This window comes from Myotis yumanensis, unplaced genomic scaffold, assembly GCF_028538775.1.
Source record: "Myotis yumanensis isolate MYYU_CA2020_CCGP unplaced genomic scaffold, mMyoYum1.0.hap1 SCAF_13, whole genome shotgun sequence".
NCBI classification, from domain to species: Eukaryota; Metazoa; Chordata; class Mammalia; order Chiroptera; family Vespertilionidae; genus Myotis; species Myotis yumanensis.
In genome coordinates, this window is record NW_027223764.1 from 6,229,192 (window position 1) to 6,253,042 (window position 23,851).

Below are 23,851 nucleotides of genomic sequence, written 5' to 3' on the forward strand. Positions count from 1 at the left end.
ATTTCAGGCTAGAATTTCTTTTTGCTGTTTTAGGATTTGAAATAAGTGTTTGAAAGGTGAGTCCCTCTTAGACCCAAATTTGAATAATTCCTATTTGTAAACTCAGAACCATATTTTAGTCCTAGGACATCTGATGACTATATCTAAAAGGTGGTCAGGGCACATGAAGTGAATTACAACTCTCATCACTTCTAAAGACATGATTAGTTTGGTAAATCTTACTTAAATTGTTGATCTTAATACATGAAATAAAACTTATTCAATACTTAAGTTGATTGTGGAAAGTACCTAATATATTTTACTTTTATGCTTATAGCTTTCAAATTCTGCCTCCAATACACCCGTAAGGCTGAATTCCGTAAGCTGTGTGACAATTTGAGAATGCACTTGTCTCAGATTCAACGCCACCACAATCAAAGTACAGCAATCAATCTTAATAATCCAGAGAGCCAGTCTATGCATTTGGAGACCAGGCTTGTTCAGTTGGACAGCGCTATCAGCATGGAGTTGTGGCAGGTAACAGCCCATATTTCCCCCCTTCCTGAGTATCTTTATCTTGATATCTGTTGGTCAGTTTTAATAGGTGAGGGATTTAAGATTGTCTGATGGAGTAGGGAGAGTTCTAAACAGGGAATCTCAGAATATTTTGGTTCTAGGTGCCAGCTATGAAGTCTAGACCAAATCGCGTAATTTCTTTTGGACCCAGTTTCTTTCCATATAAAATAGTCCTCAGTGCTGCTTAGTGTGTGAACTTTTTACTGGTTCATGATGAAATAAGTCTAGAGGAGAATATTACTGTATTTTGCAAAAGTATTGGTGGTGTCAGGTTGGAAATTAAAAAACAGAACTTGTCTTTTACTGTGAATAGAGAAGTGACGCACTGGATCTTCTCCTAGATTTCTTGGTGTTGCTTCAACTTAGCATACGTGATGAGTAATCAATCCTACGATGGAGATCTCAGCCATGTTGGGAATCATTCTCTCCTTGGCCTTTTCACACTAAGAATTTCACAAAGACATTTTCACATGATTCTGTAGTCATAAGTTGAAACTTTAATATATTTAATCCCCCCAAATCTAATTGAAATTACAGAGAAATCAATAATTTTTCAACCAGGTGAAAAATGGGATTTGATTTCCCACTGTTTTCTTATGATAACTTCCTTTTTCTGTAGGGACACCCTTAAAATAACTGCCTGATGAATTAAGGAGGAAAAAGTTATATAGAACACAAGAAAACGTGTTCATTATAGAAAATATGGATAAATATAAAGAAGACAATATTCATATATGATCTTATAACTCAGAATAACTTCTGTTGTGTTTTGTGTTCTTCCAGATTTTTTTTTATATATTCCCCCAAATTGTGTGATGTTATACACATTTTTCTTAACAAGTCTGCTCTTTCTACTTTAAAGAGTTTTAAGAATTTTGTATTTTTGCAATTATGGCAGTTTTCAGAAATATATCAGATACTAGGTTACAGATGAATAAAAAGAACCACACATGAAAGCATTTTATTTGCCACTTTTATTAAGTGTTTTGTGCTTTGGGTTTCATAATGAGATTTGAATTAGATTTTTGTTTGGTTTAGAATGCAATGACTAATTTATACTCCTAATTTTAGGAAGCATTCAAAGCTGTGGAAGATATTCATGGGCTATTCTCTTTATCTAAAAAACCACCTAAACCTCAGTTGATGGCAAATTACTATAACAAAGTCTCAACTGTCTTTTGGAAATCGGGAAATGCTCTTTTTCATGCATCTACACTCCATCGTCTTTACCATCTATCTAGAGAAATGAGAAAGAATCTTACCCAAGAAGAGATGCAAAGGTAAGAATGTTATAGTTGGATAGAACTGACATTATGAAACAAATATTTATTATTAAATGACATGGTAGTATGTTCTAGATTAGGGTTTCTCAACCTCTGCACTATTGATATTTGGGTTTGGATAATTCTTTGTGGTGGGGGACTGTGCATTTAGGATGTTTAGCAGCATTCTTTTCTCTACCCACTGGATTCCAGTAGCAGTCCTTCCAGTTTGTGACAACCAAAAGTGTCTCCAGATATTCTTCTTGTGTAGGAGTCTTTTTTTTTTTTTAAGTTAGTTTTCCTTTATTATTTTTTTTAAATCCTCATCCTAGGATATTTTTTCATTGATTTTCAGAGAGTGGAAGAGAGAGGGAAAGACAGAGAGAAATATTGATGTGCGAGAAACACATCGATTGGTTGCCTCCTACATGCACTCTGACCAGGGCCCGGGCACGGAAGGAGCCTGCAACCGAGGTACGTGCCCTTGACCAGAATTGAACCTGGGACCCTTTGGTCCACAGGCCAATGCTCTATCCACTGAGCCAAACTGGCTAGGGCTTGGGTAGTATTGATCTTCAGTAGCTATCTTGTCCAACTCTGCTTACAGTGCAATTGAGAAAAATGGAATATTAGAAATATAAAAGACAGTGTTAAGGTATAAGCTTTCTATCCATATACAAGTATTTAAAACCTATTCTTAGAACAAATTTGACGAGTAAGTGGGTGAAGTTTTTATTCTTAAGGTGTTCATTTTAGTACGGTCCATTTATAAATAAATAATTTTATGCTTTAACAAATATTTATGAATATAGTTCACATTCACATGGTGATATACATAGTCTGTCACTGGCATATGATACTAGATGGTTAAAGAGTAGTGTCTTTCTCTGCTTATCAAGTAACATTTACAGATTTAACAGATTTGTAATTTTGTTCTGCAGAATGTCTACTAGAGTGCTTTTGGCCACTCTTTCCATCCCTATTACCCCTGAGCGTACTGATATTGCTCGACTTCTGGATATGGATGGTATCATAGTTGAAAAACAACGGCGCCTTGCAACACTGCTAGGTCTTCAAGCCCCACCAACACGAATTGGCCTTATTAACGATATGGTTGGTATACATTTGAACATTCATATATCTGTACACACATAAATATGATTCGAACAGAAAACTGTATGGTCAGATTTTATAATTCATGATTAACTACTGGTGTTTGTTTTACTTGTTAATCATTTTTCAGATTTCTAATTCTGTATTTTTTTTATCAGTTCACAATTCCAGTTGGAAATTTTCCTTTAGCAATTAAACTTTTTGTTTTGTTTACTGTAGGTTAGATTCAATGTACTACAATATGTTGTCTCAGAAGTGAAAGACCTTTACAATTGGCTGGAAGTAGAATTTAACCCCCTAAAACTCTGTGAGAGAGTCACAAAGGTAAGCCTTTGCATTTACGTTTGATTATATCACCATATAGCTTGTCCTAGTGCAGTTTTAGATATATTTCTATTTATTAAGAGAGAAGTATTATCCTATGTGTTTGAAGTCAGTGCACATTTTATTGTCTTTTTTCTTTGTGTCAAGAGAAAAGATATTTCTGATGTGCTAAACAAACCTGTGGAGGTAAATTAGCAGCATGGCTTGCCTTAGCCATTGCTGTCAGTCACCTTCAGACAAGTATTCATAGCTTCATTGCACATTCTGCATTTTTTGTGTTCTGTTGATACTTTTGTCTAAGGAAACTGAAAAAATTCTGCTGTAGATGTTTTAGTATCTGTTACAAAGAAAATGTAAGTTTTTTTTTAATTTAATGGATTTTTATAGGTTCTAAATTGGGTTAAGGACCAACCTGAAAAGGAACCAGAGCTGCAACAGTATGTCCCACAGCTGCAAAACAACACCATACTCCGTCTTCTGCAGCAGGTAAAAATGAAAAATGGATGTTTTATGTAAGAACTAGAATTCCTTCCTTGATTGTTTTAATTGCAAAACTGAAAAATTTAGGAATGACATAGGAAGTGAAAGTCTCCCAAAATTCTATTCCCTGTCCAAAATTAGTCTTATCTATTTGATATGAAAAAAGAATTTTACAAAATTTACAACTGCTTTCTTTGTTGAACAGTGTCTTTGTACATTTTCCCTTGTTAGTAGGGTCTACCTTATTTCGTTTAATACCTACAAAGCTTTTCATTGTCTAAGGGTACTATGACTTATATATTCAGACTATTGATATAAATCTGTATTTCTAGGCTTTTTGCTATTAGAAAAAGGTTGCAGTGAGCATTTTACACTTCTCTTTGCATACTTCTGTGATTTCTGTAGCATAAGAATTAGTCATAGACTTTACACGTTTAAAGCTTTAGTAGCTCCTGAAAAGAGTCTATTAAGGGTCACACCAGTTGTAAATGAGATAGCCTTTTCTCCTGCTTACACTAGGTATTATCAGTCTTTTAACATATTTTAGTCTGATTTCTTAAGTTTGAGTTTGTAGTTTATAATATGGCTTCAAAGTTTCTGTTTTGTCTTTCATTTGTTTCATTTGGGGGAGGGGCTTTTATTATATGTTCACTTCAGTATTTGCGCACATTTCATTGACCTGCTTTCTTGTATATGTGAGTAGCGTTATTTCTCATGTGCTATACAAATAGTTGAAGGCTAATTAGCAGTATAACTAAGTAGTAATGCTGCCAGTCTCCTTCAGACAAACAGGTTTATAAAAAGTGTTCAGGTGAATTAGGTAGCTGGTCTTTATCTGCAAATATGTAACCAGTTAGGTTTTTTTGTTTTGTTTGATGAGACTATGAAAAGATGATGCTTTTCTGAAATGGTATGAGGTGACGGTTTAAAGCAGCAGCTGCCAACCGGTGGTCCGTGGACCACTGGTGGTCTGTGAGGTCTAAAAGATTGGTGACCGCTGGTTTAAAACACAGGACTTGGGTTTGAGAGCCTTTTATTGGAATGTCAAATCCAGCAATATACTGTTAACATGGCTACTCTGAGCTTCAACTTCTTTTCTCTGAAAAATGGGCATAATTTCTACTTCCATCCTATCCTATATAATAAAAGCCTAATATGCTAAGTGTCGAACTGTTCGACCATTCGACCAGTTGCTGTGACGTGCACTGACCACCAGGGGGTAGACTCTCTGACCGGTAGGTTAGCTTGCTCCTGGGGTCCGGCTGATCGGGACTGGGCGCAAAGGGCCGGACACACCCTGGAGCCCTCCTGGCCCGGATTGTGCACTGGTGGGGTCCCTTGGCCTGGTCCGCAGTGATCTGGCCGAAACTGGCTCTCCAACATCCCCCAAGGGGTCCCGGATTGTGAGAGGGCGCAGGCCAGGCTGAGGGACCCCACCTGTGCACGAATCTGTGCACCAGTCCTCTAGTGATTATGTAAGACTGCATATAAAAAATGCTGAATAAATGATAAGCTGTTTTTAGTAACCTTGTGTTTTTTTTGTACAGGTGGCACAAATTTATCAGAGCATTGAGTTTTCTCGTTTGACTTCTCTGGTTCCTTTTGTTGATGCTTTCCAACTGGAACGTGCCATTGTAGATGCAGCCAGGCACTGTGACCTGCAGGTATGTGCTGTAAGGGGATACTGAGGGGGAAGGCAAGGCCTTTGAGGGACTAAAAACACATAACCTTTGTTTCTTAGCTTTTGGTACATTGGCACTAATTTAAAGCTTTCCTGAGCTAATCTTGTAGGTTTTGTATTCAACATGCTTCCATTAATTTTTTTCTCAAGTTCAGTTGAAATTTTTTATCAGAAGTTTGACTTCATATATGCATATAGACTTAACTATTGATAATAATTACTTTTCAAAGGTTCGTATTGACCACACTTCTCGGACCCTTAGTTTTGGATCTGATTTGAATTACGCTACTCGAGAAGATGCTCCACTTGGTCCTTATTTGCAAAGCATGCCTTCGGAACAGATAAGAAACCAGCTGACAGCCATGTCCTCAGTACTCGCAAAAGCACTTGAAGTCATTAAACCAGCTCATGTACTGGTATGCATCTTTGGGAGAAATAGACTACAGAAATTATGAGGGGCCCTTATGCTATGTTTTTCACAAAAAGGATTAAGATGGTGTCTGAAAGAAGGGATTTATTATAGATTACCTATTCAGTTGTATTTGGTATTTTTATGAAATATCTTTATCAGATGTACAGAAGACTGAGATGCCTCCCATTGGGTAAAATAATACACCACATAATAATACAAGTATTGGGTGGGCGTACAACAGACCACACAATGATGATCCTAATAGGGAGTACTGTGATTGATTGAGTTTTGCCTTCATGCCTATGTTTTTTCCCTTGTTTGTGTGTTGTTAGTATTCTTCCCCGGCTTGAACACTTGAAAGGAGATTTGGTGCAGAGAAAAGTTGACCTAGCAAACACAGGTTTTTCAGCTATGTCATTGCTGTGGGAGTAGCGACATAGCATTTAGAACTAAGAGCTTGTAGTTTGAATAATGTCATCTTCTGTTACTAAATACAAACACATAAGGGTAATGCCTCAGGATTATTTAGTAATTTTTGATGCCTAATACCATGGTATGTCACTTAATTTTTTAAATGCATTCGTTTTTGAAGCAAGAGAAAGAAGAACAACATCAGTTGGCTGTTACTGCATACCTTAAAAATTCACGGAAAGAGCATCAGCGTATCCTGGCTCGCCGTCAGACAATTGAGGAAAGGAAAGAGCGGCTTGAGAGTCTGAATATTCAGCGTGAGAAAGAAGAATTGGAGCAGAGGGAAGCTGAACTCCAGAAAGTACGGAAGGCTGAAGAAGAGAGGCTGAGACAGGAGGCAAAGGAGAGAGAGAAGGAACGGATCTTACAGGAACATGAACAAATCAAAAAGAAAACTGTTCGTGAGCGGCTGGAACAGATCAAGAAAACAGAACTGGGTGCCAAAGCATTCAAAGATATTGATATTGAAGTATGTAGCACATTACTCATTAAACTTATTTTTATCCAGATCTCTTAGAAGCACAGTCCTTTACTATTTATTGGTTTATTTTGGGTTATTTGGTAGTTTCACTCATTTTGTTACACAGGATTTATTAACTAAAATCTGTGAAGTAAGCATTTGTGTTTAATAGCTGTACAGTTTTTCACCACTGTTAAAACGGAGTTTGGGTACATGCATATTTTTTGTCCTTATAATCAAGTGGAAACATGACTGTTGTAAAACATTTTTACATTGCTTAAATTTACCCACTGTATAAAAAGTAATTCAGGATTTGATTCTAGAAGCAGTGCTCCATATTTCTTTTACACTCTTTTTTTTTCTTTTCTTTTACATTCTCATTAATGATTGTGCATTTCTATTACTTTTCAGGATCTTGAAGAACTGGATCCAGATTTCATCATGGCTAAGCAGGTTGAACAACTAGAGAAAGAAAAGAAGGAACTTCAGGAACGCCTGAAGAATCAAGAAAAGAAGGTAAATGAAAGAACTGGTAAAATTTTAACATGTCAGATTAAAAGATTTTATTTTAAACTATATTTATTTTCATGTTATTCAGATTGATTATTTTGAAAGAGCTAAACGCTTGGAAGAAATCCCTCTAATAAAAAGTGCTTATGAAGAACAGAGAATTAAAGACATGGATCTGTGGGAACAACAAGAAGAAGAAAGAGTAAGATTTTAATTTAATTGAAATATTTTTAGACTGTAAGCTATAATTAAATCCTCTGTCACTAATGGGACCAGGATATCAAAATTGATTTATTTTGTTAATCCTTACGTAAGGATATTTTCCATTGATTTTGGGGGAGAGTGGAAGAGAGGGGATGATGAGAGAAACACATCAATTGGTTGCCTCCTGTTCCAGCTCTGACTAGGGCCTGAGCTTGGGAGGAGCCTGCAACCAAGTTATGTGCCCTTGACTGGAATCGCACCTGGCACCCTTTGGTCTGCAGGCCGATGCTCTATCCATTGAGCCAAACCAGCTAGGGCAAAACTGATTTGTTTTGTATTCTTTTGCCAGAAATGGTGTGCTTTAGTGGGTGCATACTAACAGATTGGTGGACAGATAGACATTTTTAGAGTGAGATTTAAAAATGAAACTTATGCCCTAACTGGTTTGGCTCAGTGGATAGAGCCTCAGCCTGCGGATTGAAGGGTCCCAGGTTCGATTCCGGTCAAGGGCATGTACCTTGGTTGCGGGCGCAGGGCGCATCGCCAGTAGGTGGTGTGCAGGAGGCAGCTGATCGATGTTTCTCTCTCATAGATGTTTCTGACTCTCTATCCCTCTCCCTTCCTCTCTGTAAAAAGTCAATAAAATATATTTTTTTTAAAAATGAAACTTATAAAATACAAAGTACAGCTGAAAAGTTTAGTTTTTAAAAACACCTTTATGGAGATAGAATTCACACACCATCATGTGCAGCTTTTTAGTACAGAATTGTGCAACTATCTAATTTTATAACATACCCCCAAAATAAGCTTGGTACCCATTTATCAGTTATTCCTCGTGTCCTTTCTACCATTAATCTTTTTTGCCTTTAGATTTGCCTATTCTGGGTATTTTAGGTAAATGGAATCATACAATATGTTGTTTTCTGACTAAACAGCTGCATCTATAGTTTTGTTAGTCTTTGTTTACCTAATGATACAAAAGTAAGGTTTGCTGGTAGTAGCAAAATTTGTAATTAAAAAGAAATGACTTGGTTGTGGTTAAAAAAAGAGTAAAGTAACCACAGGCAGGAGACAGTGTACATTTGTGAGGACTGCAGTGTGGAGAACACAGCCCCTTCTCAGATTCCATTGGATTGTTGTCATTCTGGGACAAGTGTTGCCGGTTCTTCCAAATTTTTTTAGAAGTTGAAATTTTTGTGATACAAAATTAGAAAAAGTGCTGCAGACCAAATGAAATATTTGAGATGTTTTGCTGCAATCTCTTCCCTGAAGCTTTCCATTTTTTTTCTCTTGTGACACACAAGGAAAAGCCTTCTTCAATCTGTAGTTCATCTTGCTTGAACCTCCAGTTGTTTTTAAGGAAGAAATGCCTTTAATAATTCAACCATAGTGCTTACTACCATATTTTGGTGTTTTACCATATACATAGTTATAGTTTTTCCTTTATAAAAATTTGTGCTACTGTGGGCCAAATAAAAACGTTCTTGGAGATATCTCGATTATCCATCTCCCCGATTGCCTTCCTAGGGACCTGTTGGCATGAAGGATAGATAGTAAGGTTGACGAGGCACAGGAGCTGCTTGTATTCTGCAAGGATATGTCAGGATTTGGGGTAAATTAGTAATCAGATAATGTACGCTTTGGAAATTTAACTATTATGTATTTGCAGATTACTACTATGCAGCTAGAACGGGAAAAGGCTCTTGAACACAAGAATCGAATGTCACGAATGCTTGAAGACAGAGATTTATTTGAAATGCGACTCAAGGCAGCACGACAATCTGTTTATGAGGTACATTTATGGTTTCAGGGAAATGTTCATGAGTTTTAGTTTTGCCTTAAGGGTTCTTCTTCTATACAGTAGCACATTTTGTATTGAGCTAACACATATAATGTTACCATTTAAATAATATTTTAATAGCACATTTCTTGAAAATATTTTCTAGACTAAGTAGTCAACCATCGTTATTTTTCTAAAGGCGATGGTGGGCTGCATAAAATTTGCAGTTGATACAAGCTTTTGTTTACTATTTACAGAAAGAAAAAATCAAGTATCCTGCTCTTCACGTTCTAATTTAGTCATTCATTTTAGTTTGTATGTTGGCAGGCCCACTTAATGTTGTCAACAATTTACGTGTTTAGAAATTTGGTTGAGAAAACCTTCAATCATTTGGAAATTCTGGTTTTTATACTTGAAGGTTGCTTTTTATGGTTCCAAGGAACCTGGAATGCTTTTGTAAACTGAAAACTTCCTGCTAGTTTTGTAGCTCTTCCAAAAAACTTGATATATATATATTTTTTAATTTGGGGTAACCAATTACAGGAAAAACTTAAACAGTTTGAAGAGCGATTAGCAGAAGAAAGGCATAATCGCTTGGAAGAACGTAAAAGGCAACGTAAAGAAGAACGCAGAATAACCTACTACAGAGAAAAGGAAGAGGAAGAGCAGAGGAGGGCAGAAGAGCAAATGCTAAAAGGTAACTAGACCAAGATTGGAGGTGGGATTACACAAGGTTGATATTAGGTCAGTTTATAGCAGTCTTATTTAGAAAATAAATGAACTGAGAGGTAGGGATCTTTGACTTATTAATTGCAACTAACTAGTTCTCAGTTTCTGGGATCTTAACTTTAGTTTTATGTGAAGATATGTCTTATCAGCTGAATCTCACATTTTTGGTGTTCTTTTAAAAATCAATACCTTTAAATTTTTTATCACTATATTCTGTGTAGTATTCGCATTTATTTAGGAATATCTGTCAGATGAAGTCTGTCAAATGCTCCTTTATCTGGTTATCAGAGATGCTCAGGATTTGAGGAGGGATTCCTATTATCTTCTTAAGTCATTACAAAACTATTAATAATGAATGGCATAATTCTTTTTTCTCAAATGTCTTCTGTCCTTTAGCTGATGGTAAGCTATTTTTAAATTCTTAAAAAGGATTTACTTCTATATTATGCATATTTAATACCAAAAAAGTAGATCTAGAACTAAAGGAAAGGTGCAGGTAGGAGGCACACTGTCTAACCCAGTGGTCGGCAAACCGCGGCTCGCGAGCCACATGCGGCTCTTTGGCCCCTTGAGTGTGGCTCTTCCACAAAATACCACGTGTGGGCGTGCACGTACAGGGAACGTTTATGGAGTGAAAGAAGATGTAGTGTTGAGGATTGAGAAAAGTATGTTGAGATGGTTTGGACATAGAGAGAGGATGAACAAAAGGAGATAGACAAAACAAGTATACAAGACGAGTGTGGATGAGTGAGTTGGAAGGGGTCGACCTCAGCGAACGTACCTCATTCAGATTGAGGACGTTTTTAGCAAAGGCCAGCTTAGGAGTACCCTAATTAAGTTAATAACAATGTACCTACCTATATAAGTTTTAAAAATTTGGCTCTCGAAAGAAATTTCAATCATTGTACTATTGATATTTGGCTCTGTTGACTAATGAGTTTGCTGACCACTGGTCTAACCTAATATATTATATAGAGCGTGAAGAGAGAGAACGTGCAGAACGGGCAAAACGTGAGGAAGAGCTTCGAGAATATCAGGAGCGGGTCAAGAAGTTAGAAGAAGTAGAAAGGAAAAAACGCCAAAGGGAGTTGGAAATTGAAGAAAGGGAGCGTCGTAGAGAGGAAGAGAGAAGACTTGGTGAAGATCCACTTTCTAGAAAGGTGAGTATATAAACATTGCTTTCCCTGGGATGACTTGTTCTCTTCACGATAGATATGTCAGTGTATATGTCAATGTCTGGGCTTGGTGTTCTGAACTAGTTCCATTCACGTCTCTGAAAGTCTGCTTTGTCTTCCCAAAGACAGAAGGTTCGTAAAGGGAGAAAATTAAACTTCTGTTAGTGAATCTAAGATTTTTTATAGACTTTGGTCTATTGTACTTGTCAGTCAGAACGAATCTCCATAAGACTAAGTAGTTGACAAAGTATAGCACTCATTAGTGCTATGGAAAGAGGGACTGTTCTGTGTTTCTAAGAAGGAGTTGCTGTGAATTAAAAGAATGATGTGAGTTCTCTTAACTCCTTGGCATTCGAAGTTGGTGGACCATCAATATTTAGCATCCCCTGGGAGCTTGTTAGAAATTCAGAGTCTCAGGCCCAGCACCAAACCTTCTGAATCAGAACCTGCTTTTTTTATTAAAAATATATTTTATTGATTTTTTACGGAGAGGAAGGGAGAGGGATAGGGAGATAGAAACGTCGATGAGAGAGAAACATCGATCAGCTGCCCCCTGCACACTCCCCACTGGAGATGTGCCCGCAACCAAGGTACATGCCCTTGACTGGAATCGAACCTGGGACCCTTGAGTCCACAGGCCGACGCTCTATCCACTGAGCCAAACCGGTCAGGGCCAGAACCTGCTTTTTAATGAGATTGCCAGTCAGTCCCAGTGCTGCTCTGTTATATTTAATATGCAGCTGTTTCCTCTCCCACTATCTTGAGTCTTTAATTCCCTCTCCTGACTGGTAGTACGTTACCCACTTTAATCACCAGAGTTTTGAATCCCTATCCTTTCTGTTTCTATATTCCTGCCTTACTTCAGTTTTCTTACTGGTCTTACTATTCTTCCTGGTCATAATCTTCCCCCAGCATCAGACCTTCCTCTACATTGTGAACTGCTTGGTTTTTCATACTGTGTATTTGATCATTACACCTGCTCTTGGGTTTCAAACCTTCCTTTGATTGGTACTCATTACTTGGAACCAAAGGTTAAAACATGTCTTAGTAGTTAAGGTCTTTCATGTTTACTGCATTTTCATTAGCTTTTCTTAGTCATCTATACTTCAGCCAGACTGAGCTAGTTTTGTGCTTTATCATGTGTCTGTGACATCTACCGGCATGCTCTTTGCTTTCCTTTTCTTCACTCCTTTATCTATGCCATATCTTCACGAAGCCCTTATCTTTATTAGAGGAGTCGTTACTAAGTTACCCGTGTAGGCTTCAATTTTAGTTTAATGTGTATGTGGATGATAGATTTTCACTTTTGTTACTCTTGTCACTAATTCCTGTTTTTTACTTTTTTGTTATTGGTGATTGTGGCTTACATGGTTTCCAATTTTTTTAAATTTAGTACATTTTCCCTTGTGTTATAAAACATGGTCTGTTTGTGGTTTTTTTTTTTTTTTTAAACATGGTCTTGTTTTATGAGTATTTTCTCTTGGGCACAAATTTCTATGTGTATGTATGAAACTAGAGCTGTTGTGTTATCTAATTTGCGCCATCCTGTTGACTTATGGGAACTTCATCTTCTGAAGAACTTGAGGTAACTTATCTGTGATTGTGGGTTTCCAAGTTTTTTCTTTTAGTTTTTGCAAATCTGTGTTCATTCTTTTGCTCATTTTAACCTTTTATTTGTTTTATACCCCTTTGTCCCCTACCTTCACCTTCTTTTAATTAGAGAGTTTTTAGTCTTTTTTTTAAATGTTTTTATTGCTTTTTATAAAGGAAGGGAGAGGGAGAGAGAGGTAGAAACATCAAAGAGAGAGAAACATCAACATCGATCGTCTGCTTCCTGCAAGCACTCTGTTGGGAATTGAGCCTGCAACCCAGGCATGTGCCCTGATGAGGATTTGAACCAGAGACCTGGAGCATGGGTGGGCTCTCAACCACTGAGCAACATGGTCGGGTGGAGAGTGTTTAGTTTTATCTATTCACATTTAACATGGTAACTATTATGTACTTGTTTTATTCCTAATATATAGTTAGGAGCTTTTTATTTGCTTCCATGTGCCTGCCAATCCTTCTTTTCTTTAAGTCAAACTTAAGAACTTTGTTTTCTGCCTCTTCAGAACAAAAAAAATTCTGAGCATACCTTTATTTATGTTGTTTTGCAACCAGCTGCATGTTTTTACCCCCAGAGCATGAAAACATGTTTTCTATTTAAAGGACTCATTTAAGTTTTACAGCCGTATTGGCAAACATGATTTAGTGTCAAGTATGTGTACACTGTATCACCTTTTCCCCTTTGCAGATAACTTTGTTTTGTATTTTATCATCTTAATTTTTTCAGAATGTCTTTGTGTATGTCTCAAAAGAGGTTTTGTTTTTATCTCACAGTTGAACAATGGTTCAGTGGTTCAGCCAGTTCTAAATCCTCCTACCCTAGAGGAGGATTTAGTACACATTGGGGTTGGGGGTCTTGATAATATTCTTGGTAGACACTCTTTTATTCCTTGGAAGCTTTTATACTTTTCTCTATCTTGGGGTAAAGGGAGTTTAAGACTATGGTTAGGTGCCTGCGTGTGTGGTCTTCATGAGTCATCCTTTTTGGCACATGTGCCCTTTCAGTCAGAGGATTTAATTTACTCAGCTTAGAGAAGATTGAATTTCCTTAACTTAGGGAATTTTTTTTCTCCTTGCCTCTATTCTGGCCTTTCAAAGTTCTGTTCTTTATTTCTTTTAATGTTTCATTTTTTCAACTCTGTCATTTTGTAACTGGTTTTCTGTGATTCCTGTTTAGTTTCTATGTTTATCAATGGGGCCTATTCTGCTGTTGATCTACCAAGTGACTTAAAAAGTTTTGGCGGTCATGTTAATTTTTCAGAATTCTTTTCATTTGTTTAATGGCTCCCATAGCCACCCCCAAAATCTCCTTTGAAGTCCTAATATTTGTACTAAAACCTCATAAGTTGAATTCTTTGAATTTAATTTGCAGGGTAGTATGAATAGTAAGAGAAACTTGGTCTTCTAGGGTGGACGTTCCCTCCATTGGAGTTATGAGTTACTATAACTGAAATTGAGTTAATATTTTCTCCCACAATGTTCACTTGGGAAAGTCTCTTAGAACAACTCCCATTTGAAGAGATAGCCCAGATTCAGTAACTCTGATGGCAGATGACTTACCATCTGGCCATTCTTGTCCTTCACTGCTTCTTATTGTCAGTTGTTGAAGGCTTTTGTTGCCAAGACACTTTAAATTTTAAATTAAGATCCTCATATTCATCTACAAGGGATTATAGTTATTCTCAGCTCCTCAGATTTTTATTTCAGTACTTCCATCCCACTCCTAGAGCTTGTTTTTAGTGTTGTTTTCTGACTTTGGCCTTATGTTATGTTTGTAGGAACGGTCAAGCTGTGTCAGAAGTGTTTGTGATTAAAATTATATGCACTACTTCTTACAGAGGTTGTACTACATTTACATTTTCACCTTAAGGGTATTGAGTATCTCTCACACCCTCTCCATAATTTTTATTGACAGCATAATATTTTGAAGAGGGAAATGTTAATCTAACCATCCCCTATTATACATTTCATTTGCTCCACCTCTGTTTAGTAGGCACTGTGATGTAGCTTTTTTCACATAATCTTATAAGGGAATTTCTAGGTCAAAGAAAATCTATAGACATTTTAATGATTCTAGGAGGAAGCTGTCAGATTGCTTGCAAGTGGTGTTTTATTAATTTATAAAGCCATCCACAATAGATGAGAATATGTTTCACTGTACTGTTGGTCTGATTTCAGATTAAAAGAGAAGTAATTTTAAAACTTATTTATATTTAATGACTTAAGGTTGTTTAATATAAGTACAAAATGTTTGCATAATAATAACAGTAATTGGTAGTAATTGTTGCCAGTGTAATGCATCTTACTAACTTTGGTCAATGTAGGACTCTCGATGGGGAGATAGAGATTCAGAAGGCACGTGGAGAAAAGCACCTGAAGTAGATTCTGAGTGGAGAAGAGGCCCACCAGAGAAGTAAGTAGAGTTAAGGAAAATGGTACCAATCAATCATAGGTTCTGTTAATATCTGATTGGTGGTTTTCTAATTTGGTTGATTTTGTATGAGTGGGGAGAGGAGAGTTGTGAAGAATTGTGTGCATGTCTCGTACTGAAATGTTTTTCATAGTTTACTTCAACACTACTGTAATTGCTGACTTCTGACCATCTTGAGGAATGAGTTCTGGAATAGTACTGCATTAGAGTAAGAATGAACATTCCTGACGTTTTTCTTTTCCTTTAAATTTCTTAAGTAGATCAAACATCCTTCATAATGAAATTGCCAAGGCACTCCTGGAAAAGTGCAGATGCCCTTTTAAGGCAATTGTCTGCTTACTGGTTTATTGTTTGTTGATGTAATAGTTTGGATTTTGTGGTTTTGTTTTTTGTTTTTAATTAGAACATATTGTAGGAGTAGGTTTAATGGATTTATACTAAAGTGATTTTTAAAAGTGAAGTAATTCCCAAAAGCACTATGTGCTTTGTAAGAAAATTATTCTTGCCCTAACCGGTTTGGCTCAGTGGATAGAGCGTCGGCCTGCGGACTCAAAGGTCCCAGGTTCGATTCCGGTCAAAGGCATGTACCTTGGTTTCGCGCACATCCCCAGTGGGGAGTGTGCAGGAGGCAGCTGATCGGTGTTTCTCTCTCATTGATGTTTCTAACTCTCTATCCCTCTTCCTTCCTCTCTGTAAAAAAAATCAATGAAATATATTTAAAAAAATTATTCTTAAAGATGTTTGGCTTGTTGCTCTGTAGGGAGTGGAGACGTGGAGAAGGGCGAGATGAGGAGAGGCCTATTAGAAGAGATGAAGATCGCCCAAGGCGTTTGGGGGAAGATGAAGAGAGAGAGTCTTCTCTTAGACTAGAAGATGATCGGATTCCCAGGCGGGGCATGGATGATGACAGAGCCCCCCGACGTGCTCTTGATGAAGATAGGTTCCCTCGCCGTGCGGCAGATGATGACCGGCCTTCCTGGCGCAATGCAGATGACGACAGGCCCCCCAGACGAATTGGCGATGACGACCGGCCCCCCAGACGAATTGGCGACGACGACAGGCCCCCCAGACGAATTGGCGATGACGACAGGCCCCCCAGACGACTCGGTGATGATGACCGGCCCCCCAGACGACTCGGTGATGATGACAGGCCTCCCAGACGAATTGGTGATGACGACAGGGGAAGCTGGCGGCATATGGATGATGATAGACCACCTAGACGAGGACTGGATGAGGACAGAGGAAATTGGCGGGCAGCTGATGAGGACAGAGGACCAAGACGTGGTATGGATGAAGATCGGGGGCCTCGGCGAGGAGGTGCTGATGATGAGCGGTCATCCTGGCGTAATGCTGATGATGACCGAGGTCCAAGGAGAGGCCTAGATGATGACCGAGGTCCAAGGAGAGGCCTGGATGATGACCGAGGTCCAAGGAGAGGCCTGGATGATGACCGGGGGCCCAGGCGCGGGCTGGATGAAGATCGAGGACCTTGGAGGAACGCCGATGATGATAGAATTCCCAGGCGTGGTACAGATGATGACAGGGGTCCTTGGAGAAACATGGATGATGACCGGATCTCAAGACGGGCTGATGATGATCGGATTCCCAGCAGAAGGGGCGAGGACTCAAGACCTGGTCTCTGGAGACCATTTGTCAAGCCAGGTAAAATTCTGGGATTCAGAAATTCAGATTGGATTCTTTAGCAGGGGTCTTCAAACTACGGCCCGCAGGCCACATGCGGCCCGCCGAAAACATTTGTTTTTTTACTTCAAAATAAGATATGTGCAGTGTGCATAGGAATTTGTTCATAGTTTTTTTTTAAACTATAGTCCCGCCCTCCAATGGTCTGAGGGACAGTGAACTGGCCCCCTGTTTAAAAAGTTTGAGGACCCCTGCTTTATAGACTATTTGTATTTACAAGTAGAAAGTGAAAGTTTTACACAATCTAGTCTCCACTGTTCTATAGATGATAGCAGGTTGTTCCAAACAAGGAGTATCTCAAATGACTACATTTTTTTAATTAAAAAAAGTTATTTTTCAACTGAAAAAAAAAAAAACCACATACAAATTTTAATTGATACACGAGAGATTGGTCTATATTCCTATTAGTTTTTAAGTAAACTGATCTTTTATCTTTTCTTGAATATCTCTGCAGTGACTTATGTCAAAGATTACTTACCTTCAATGTCCCACACAAATGACCACCTTTTTCCTCTTTGTTTCCTTTTGCCTTTTTGACTGCTTCTTTAAGGGCTCTTCTTCATGTGTCCATACCTTCAGTGTCCTTGCTTTTCAGGTTCTGTTCTGGACCAGCCTTCCTGTAATAAACGTTTGTCTGTACTCTTGGCAAACGTGATTATTCTCACAGCAAGAGCTCATTTCCTTATTTGCCCGTCTCAGGCCTGATCATCTTTTCATCCTTTACTGTTTTGAGTAATTGTGTACAAGCCTGTGACTTTTACCGTCTCCAGATGACACCTTCAGACCTGGTGTTTCCATCTGTATACTGTACACAGCACATCTCTACCTGGAAGTGTAACTGACACTTCATACACAAACACTCTACCCACATGCATACATACAAGCACCTGCTTCTCTTTGGTGTTCCACTTCCAAGCTAATTGTATAAGCTGCAAATCTGGAAGTTCTTTGCTCTTGCATCCTTTAAGTTAAAGCTTTTATTTCAGTTCTATCTTATCAATGTTCCTTAAGCCCACCCACTTCTATTTCCCCTGCATGTACTTGGGTCTGGAGCACCATCATTCTTTCTTTGAACTCTTGCTGTTACTGGTCTCTGCTGGCTCTCCCACCCCCAATTCGAGTTTTTGTGCAATAACCAGTGCAATCTGTTCTAAATGCAAGTTTAAATGAGCAGCTTCCTTGCCTTTACCCTTCGTGGTTTCTGTTGTACACTTCTGTCTCTTCTAGTCTCACTTCTTTCTACTGTCTAGCTGCGTGACTTTGGGTGAGCCACTAAACTTTCTGTGCCTCATGTAAAAGGGGGTAACAGTATAGTCAATTCTCCTTAAGTGGTGATAGTTGTGTTATATAAAGTCTCTGAATTCTGAACCATTTGCTCCCAGGGAAAAGACAAGGTAGGTTCCTATGAGCCTTTTAGTCACAAGTTTTGTCAACCAGACAATTGTTTTTTATATTTCTATTTAAAGATACCTTATTTAATATATAGTATTGATTCACTAACATTGAACTCATAACTAAAGCATTGTAATATTTTCCTGAATGAGCTCATCTAACACAAATATTTTCTCCCATCCATTGCCTTCTTTGCTTGGGAACACGAGAACATTTCGGCCCCATCCTTGGAGGCCATTTTAAACAGTGAAATCACCGACCAAAAGCTCAAAAAATGCAAAACTAGACCTCCAGTAGGATTCTTAGTTGAAGTATGAGATGCAGCAAGAAGGCAAGTGTTGCCTTATCCAACTTCTGCTGAAAATGTACTTGTCAGGTGACTCAAATATTTTGCAACTTTGCACATGTCTGCAAGTGACTGTAAAAGTTCTTGAGTATTAATTTTGGAGGTATAAATTTTAGCATACAGGCAAATTAGCAAATATGAACTCTACTTAGCTCAGAGTTTGGAATAGTGCTATGGCACGTGGTAATATAAATGCTAACAGCAATAATAATTAGTCTTAAAACTGTAATACATTTTCATTGAAATCTCTGTTGCCTTTGGCTTCTTTTTTGTGCATATATAAATAAATAAAATGGCCCTAGCAGGTTTGGTTCAGTGGATAGAGCATCGGCCCTCAGACTGAAGGGTTCTGGGTTCAATTCCAGTCAAGGGCACATACCTTGGTAGCAGGCTCGATCACCGGCCATGGTCTGGGCATTTGCGGGAGGCAACCAATCGATGTGTCTCTCTCACATCAATCTTTTTCTCTCTGTCCTTTCCCTTCCATCTAAGAATTAATGGAAAAATATCCTTGGCTGAGGACTAACTAACTAAATAAAATGTTTCTAGATTTGGACATTCCCTGGATAGTGTGAGGTGCTGGGCAGGGTCCAAGGATTTATCCTTCATGATTGCATGGATGGTAAATGGTGGAGAGCAGGAATATGACAGGAAAGAGTGCTTTTGTTTTGAAAATGTGGCACAGTCTAAATGAATACATAACTGGGGCCCTGTCTTTAGAGATCTAGCTCCTACCCTCCACCCTTTAAGTTTTCTGCTTAAGTGAGTTATTTATCATCAAAACATTATACCCAAAAATAACTGCATACACGATACTCAACCAGGACTATAAAAGTTTCTTATGTCATGTGTTCCTGTGTGTTAGAGAAACAGGATAGGTAGTCACAAGTAGGAGCTGGGGATCTTATGAAATGATGTAAGTGGCTTTGGTTTTTTTTTTTTTTTTTTTTTTTTTAAGGAGGTTGGAGTGTCTTAAATTAGTATTTAGAATGGTGCTGGATTAATGTCAACATTAAGATCTCTATTCATAGTTGCCAATCTGTGTTTCTTTAGTGGAAAATATTTTTGCTTCTTTAAAAAATAGGTGGATGGAGAGAGAAGGAAAAAGCCAGAGAAGAAAGTTGGGGTCCACCTCGAGAATCAAAACCACCAGAAGAACGTGAATGGGACAGAGAAAAAGAAAGAGAGAGAGATAGTCAAGATCGTGAAGAGAATGACAAGGATCCAGAGAGAGAAAGGGACAGAGAGAGAGATGGGGATCGAGAGGATCGCTTCAGAAGACCGAGGTTTGATATTTGAATTAAAACTATCCATGGAGTTACAGTTAGGATTATCTTACATATTCCTGAATATTCCTAACCATTTTTGAGAGATGGTGTTCCTCATTCCTCCCTCTGCCAATATTTATCAGAATCATGGACTTAAAAGAAATTTTTTTAGCTGTCATTTAATTCAATGTTCCTTCTTAACAAAGAATGAAAATAGAAGCACGAGCTGTGTGGCTGTCTACATGTTATTTAACTCTGGTAGTGGAACAAGTCCAGGTATCTTTACCAGTCCATTCCTTTTTCCCTCTGGTTTAGGTCAATTTTATTGCCCTTAAGTTATTAAAAGCCCCTTTACTTAAAAAAAAAAATTGCCTATTGGGGTGACGTTGGTTAATAAAATTGTATAGGTTTCAGAAAGCCCCTTTACTTTTATTAGTGGTAATTCTTTTTTCTTTTTTTAAAATATATTTTATTGACTCCTCACAGAGAAGAAGGGATACGGATAGAGAGTTAGAAACATCGATGAGAGAAAAACATCGATCAGCTGCCTCCTACACACTCCCCACTGGGGATGTGCCCGCAACCAAGGTACATGCCCTTGACCGGAATCGAACCCGGGACCCTTGAGTCCGCAGGCCGACGCTCTATCCACTGAGCCAAACCGGTTAGGGCATTAGTGGTAATTCTTGCTTGCTTCTTTTGGCCATAGTGGTTTTATACTGATAAATCTAGGCCATTCACTGTTTAATAGAATTTTCTACAGGGATGAAAATGTCCTATACCTGTAATGTCCATTATGGTAGCCAGAGTCCATTTGTGGCTGTTGACCATTTGGCATATTGTTAGTGCTCCTGAGGAAGTGTCTTGATTTTATTTTAGTTAATATAAACTTAAGGAGCCACAGATAGATAGTGGCTTCTGTGTTGGACAGCACACATCTAGATTTTCTTATTTGACTGCCACTCCTGATGCATCAGATAGAGATTAAGTGATGAGTTTAAACTTTATCCCTTTTATATTAATAAACTCTCTGAGGACTATGTAATATATATCACTATAACTCCCCATACAGTCTAACACCAGAACTTAACATGTCATTTTGAATGGCTGCAGGGATGAAGGTGACTGGAGAAGAGGGCCAGCTGAGGAAGCTTCAAGCTGGAGAGATTCAGGTCGCCGTGACGATAGGGATAGAGATGACCGCCCACGTGTGAGGGATGATCGCCGAGATCTAAGAGAAAGACGAGATGACAGAGACCGCAGAGGACCTCCTATCAGATCAGAGCGTGAAGAAGGTACAGATGGTCTACACAGCTGCTGAACCATTAGAGAACCATTACTGGGGAATTTTGGATTTTTAATATCTTAGAAATTTATATGGACACCAAAAATAAGATAGTGGATTTTCAAAAATATTTTATTGTTTTTTTTTTTGTTTGTTTGTTTGTTTTTTTTACAGAGAGGAAGGGAGAGGGATAGAGAGTTAGAAACATCGATGAGAGAGAAACATTGATCAGCTGCCTACTGCACACCTCCTACTGGGGATGTGCCTGCAATCAAGGTACATGCCTTTGACTGGAATCGAACCTGGGACCTTTCAGTCCGCAGGCCAACGCTCTGTCCACTGAGCCAAACCAGTTAGGGCAAGATAGTGGATATTTATTCGATTTAGAATTCATGGTTCTCATAAACTTAAGTCAATGGTTGCTCTGTGAAGTTAGCTTATCTCTAAATTCAAAGTATAGTAGTAGACTAAATTGGATAGTAAGCAAAATATAGATAAAAAGTTTAAATGAGGAAACAGTTTATCAGTTCTTGAAAAGTAAGATAGTAGATTAATACAAAGTGTAAATAAAACATTCTCTGAAATTACAGCAATTGAAACTTTAGTAGAAAAATACTTTTAATATTTAAAATGACCATTGCACATAAGTAATTGTCTCACAAGCTTTTAATATTATGTTAGTACAACTGGATTATAAGGGTATTTCTTCTATTATAGCAATAATGAAAAAATATTCTTACGGCTAATTAGTTGTTAAAACAAGAGCCCCAAATATCCTTTTAATTTTTGTCACTTTGTCTCAGTTTTTGTTTTTATAGTTAAAACAATTAGGACACTTCCCAGGCCAATGATTTCTTCTTTGCAAATTTGAGTTATATCTCTAAGTCTATATTCTTTTAAAGGTTTCGTCAGAAAATGTATCAAAACGATTAAAATGTATTTAGCTTTTATTGTTTTTTAATGGCAATTCTGTATTGTTACCTTCAATACAGAATTTCTGAGTAATTTGAGGCATTCCTTTTGCTGACGTTCCGTTTAGTCTCAGCCAGTAGAATATAGTACAAACTTACTCTCTTTTCTTTAATTAAACTTTTTAGTAAGTTCCTGGAGACGTGCTGATGACAGGAAAGAAGACCGGGCAGAAGAGCGGGATGTTCCTCGTCGTGTTCCTCCTCCAGCTCTTTCAAGAGATCGAGAAAGAGACCGAGACCGGGAAAGAGAAGGTGAAAAAGAGAAGGCCTCATGGAGAGCTGAGAAAGATAAGGAATCTCTTCGTCGTACTAAAAATGAGACTGATGAAGATGGATGGACTACAGTACGACGTTAAGTCTCAAAATAATGGATTCAAACTCACGTCTTACATAGGTTTGATCACATTCAAGGATTATTATACTTGTGCTCAACCAGTCTAAATTGGATTCTTTAATGTTGTCTCACCATAACACAAAAAAAGCATGAACTTGTATTAATCCTATATAATAGATTGATCATGCACTGTATCCACAGAAGGTTGGAAAACCATGCCATTTTCTGGAATTTAAGGTGTTGGCATTATTTCATCAATCACTTGTTTACAAAAAAGAAAAACTAAAAAATAAATTTAAGATGTGAACCCTTCAGGTATTGAGTAACACCTGTATCTTGGTATAGACTGATCTTTTTTTCTTTTGATTTTGAAATATCTGATATTAATTTGGAATGAGGTAAGGTTCTGTTATAGAAAATGTATTTCAAGACTCTAAAGCAGGGAGTTGAAACAGTTTTCACACCATCAGCAGTTGAGACATACCTCTAGGTGTTTTGAGGTATCAACTAAATATAAGAAGTTTTTAGGTTCACTATAAGTGCAGTAAACATTACACACATCTGATACAGTGGGATTTTCTGCAGATTTTACTTGAAAGAAGGTGAGTATAAAGCAATTTGCAGTCATCATTGAAATGATGAGAATACTGCTGAAGTGTAAATCCAAAACAGTTACAGCTTTTAAATTTTAAAGCATTTGGTAAACTTATTGATACTTTTTCTGTTGCCAATAGCAAACTGCTTTTCCATTCATGGAGAATTCATGCCTTTCAAGCATTTTAAATATGACAATATTTATAAATGAGTGGTTTGGAGGAATTGTTTAAATTCTTTTTCTTAATTTCTTTTCTCTTTAGGATAGATCCTTCAACAAGTAATTTGTAGTAACGACTGTGTTGACTTCAATTCTGGAGTGTGGTAGCTGTGTTAAAGATAACGATTTGGTCTTATTGAAGCCAACACAGAACTTGCTGCTGTGTTTTTTCTTTAATGATAAATAAAATACTTACAGAATTTGTTTTTGTGTTGATTTGTGGTTAGACTTAAACTGCTTTGTTTATAATGGTGATGTTTGCATATTCAGTTGTTGATCTTAACTTGAGTTTTACCTGTGCCATTAATTGTCTCATTGCGTAGTAGTGAAGAAAGTAACCTAAGTATACTAGAAAGCAAATGTGACTAGGATGGTTGCCCTAAGACGTTCTTCATGAATTTGGACCCCTTAGTTTCCCTGTAATGTGTTGTCTCTGTGAGCTTATGCATTGAGTGTGTGTGTGCTGGTGTGCACGTGTGGGTGTGCTGTACTATCTTGGGTCTTCCTCTGAAATTAGAAAAATCACAATTCAGAGAATGTTAGTTGCA

At 37.8% G+C, this 23,851-nt stretch overlaps 1 protein-coding gene and 2 non-coding genes across 3 annotated transcripts in view; all 3 read left to right on the plus strand.

The window, feature by feature from the left end:
* EIF3A (eukaryotic translation initiation factor 3 subunit A) overlaps positions 1-23,507 on the plus strand; it is a 32,025-nt gene extending 8,518 nt beyond the window's left edge. The window contains exons 5-22 of the mRNA XM_070432174.1: positions 317-516; positions 1,627-1,835; positions 2,759-2,930; positions 3,150-3,254; positions 3,642-3,740; positions 5,282-5,398; positions 5,646-5,831; positions 6,420-6,767; positions 7,170-7,274; positions 7,357-7,470; positions 9,142-9,264; positions 9,796-9,949; positions 10,957-11,141; positions 15,086-15,174; positions 15,953-16,854; positions 19,716-19,917; positions 21,013-21,194; positions 22,282-23,507. Of these exons, the coding sequence (XP_070288275.1) occupies positions 317-516; positions 1,627-1,835; positions 2,759-2,930; positions 3,150-3,254; positions 3,642-3,740; positions 5,282-5,398; positions 5,646-5,831; positions 6,420-6,767; positions 7,170-7,274; positions 7,357-7,470; positions 9,142-9,264; positions 9,796-9,949; positions 10,957-11,141; positions 15,086-15,174; positions 15,953-16,854; positions 19,716-19,917; positions 21,013-21,194; positions 22,282-22,511 (3,722 nt within the window). The 3' untranslated portion in view covers positions 22,512-23,507. The remainder of the gene's footprint in view (positions 1-316; positions 517-1,626; positions 1,836-2,758; positions 2,931-3,149; positions 3,255-3,641; positions 3,741-5,281; positions 5,399-5,645; positions 5,832-6,419; positions 6,768-7,169; positions 7,275-7,356; positions 7,471-9,141; positions 9,265-9,795; positions 9,950-10,956; positions 11,142-15,085; positions 15,175-15,952; positions 16,855-19,715; positions 19,918-21,012; positions 21,195-22,281) is intronic.
* On the plus strand, positions 3,367-3,496 carry LOC139022296 (small nucleolar RNA SNORA19). The gene has a single exon (XR_011473668.1). It is a non-coding gene; the product is annotated as a small nucleolar RNA SNORA19 (small nucleolar RNA).
* LOC139022295 (small nucleolar RNA SNORA19) lies at positions 4,397-4,524 on the plus strand. Its single transcript, XR_011473667.1, has one exon. It is a non-coding gene; the product is annotated as a small nucleolar RNA SNORA19 (small nucleolar RNA).
* Positions 23,508-23,851: the final 344 nt, after the last annotated feature.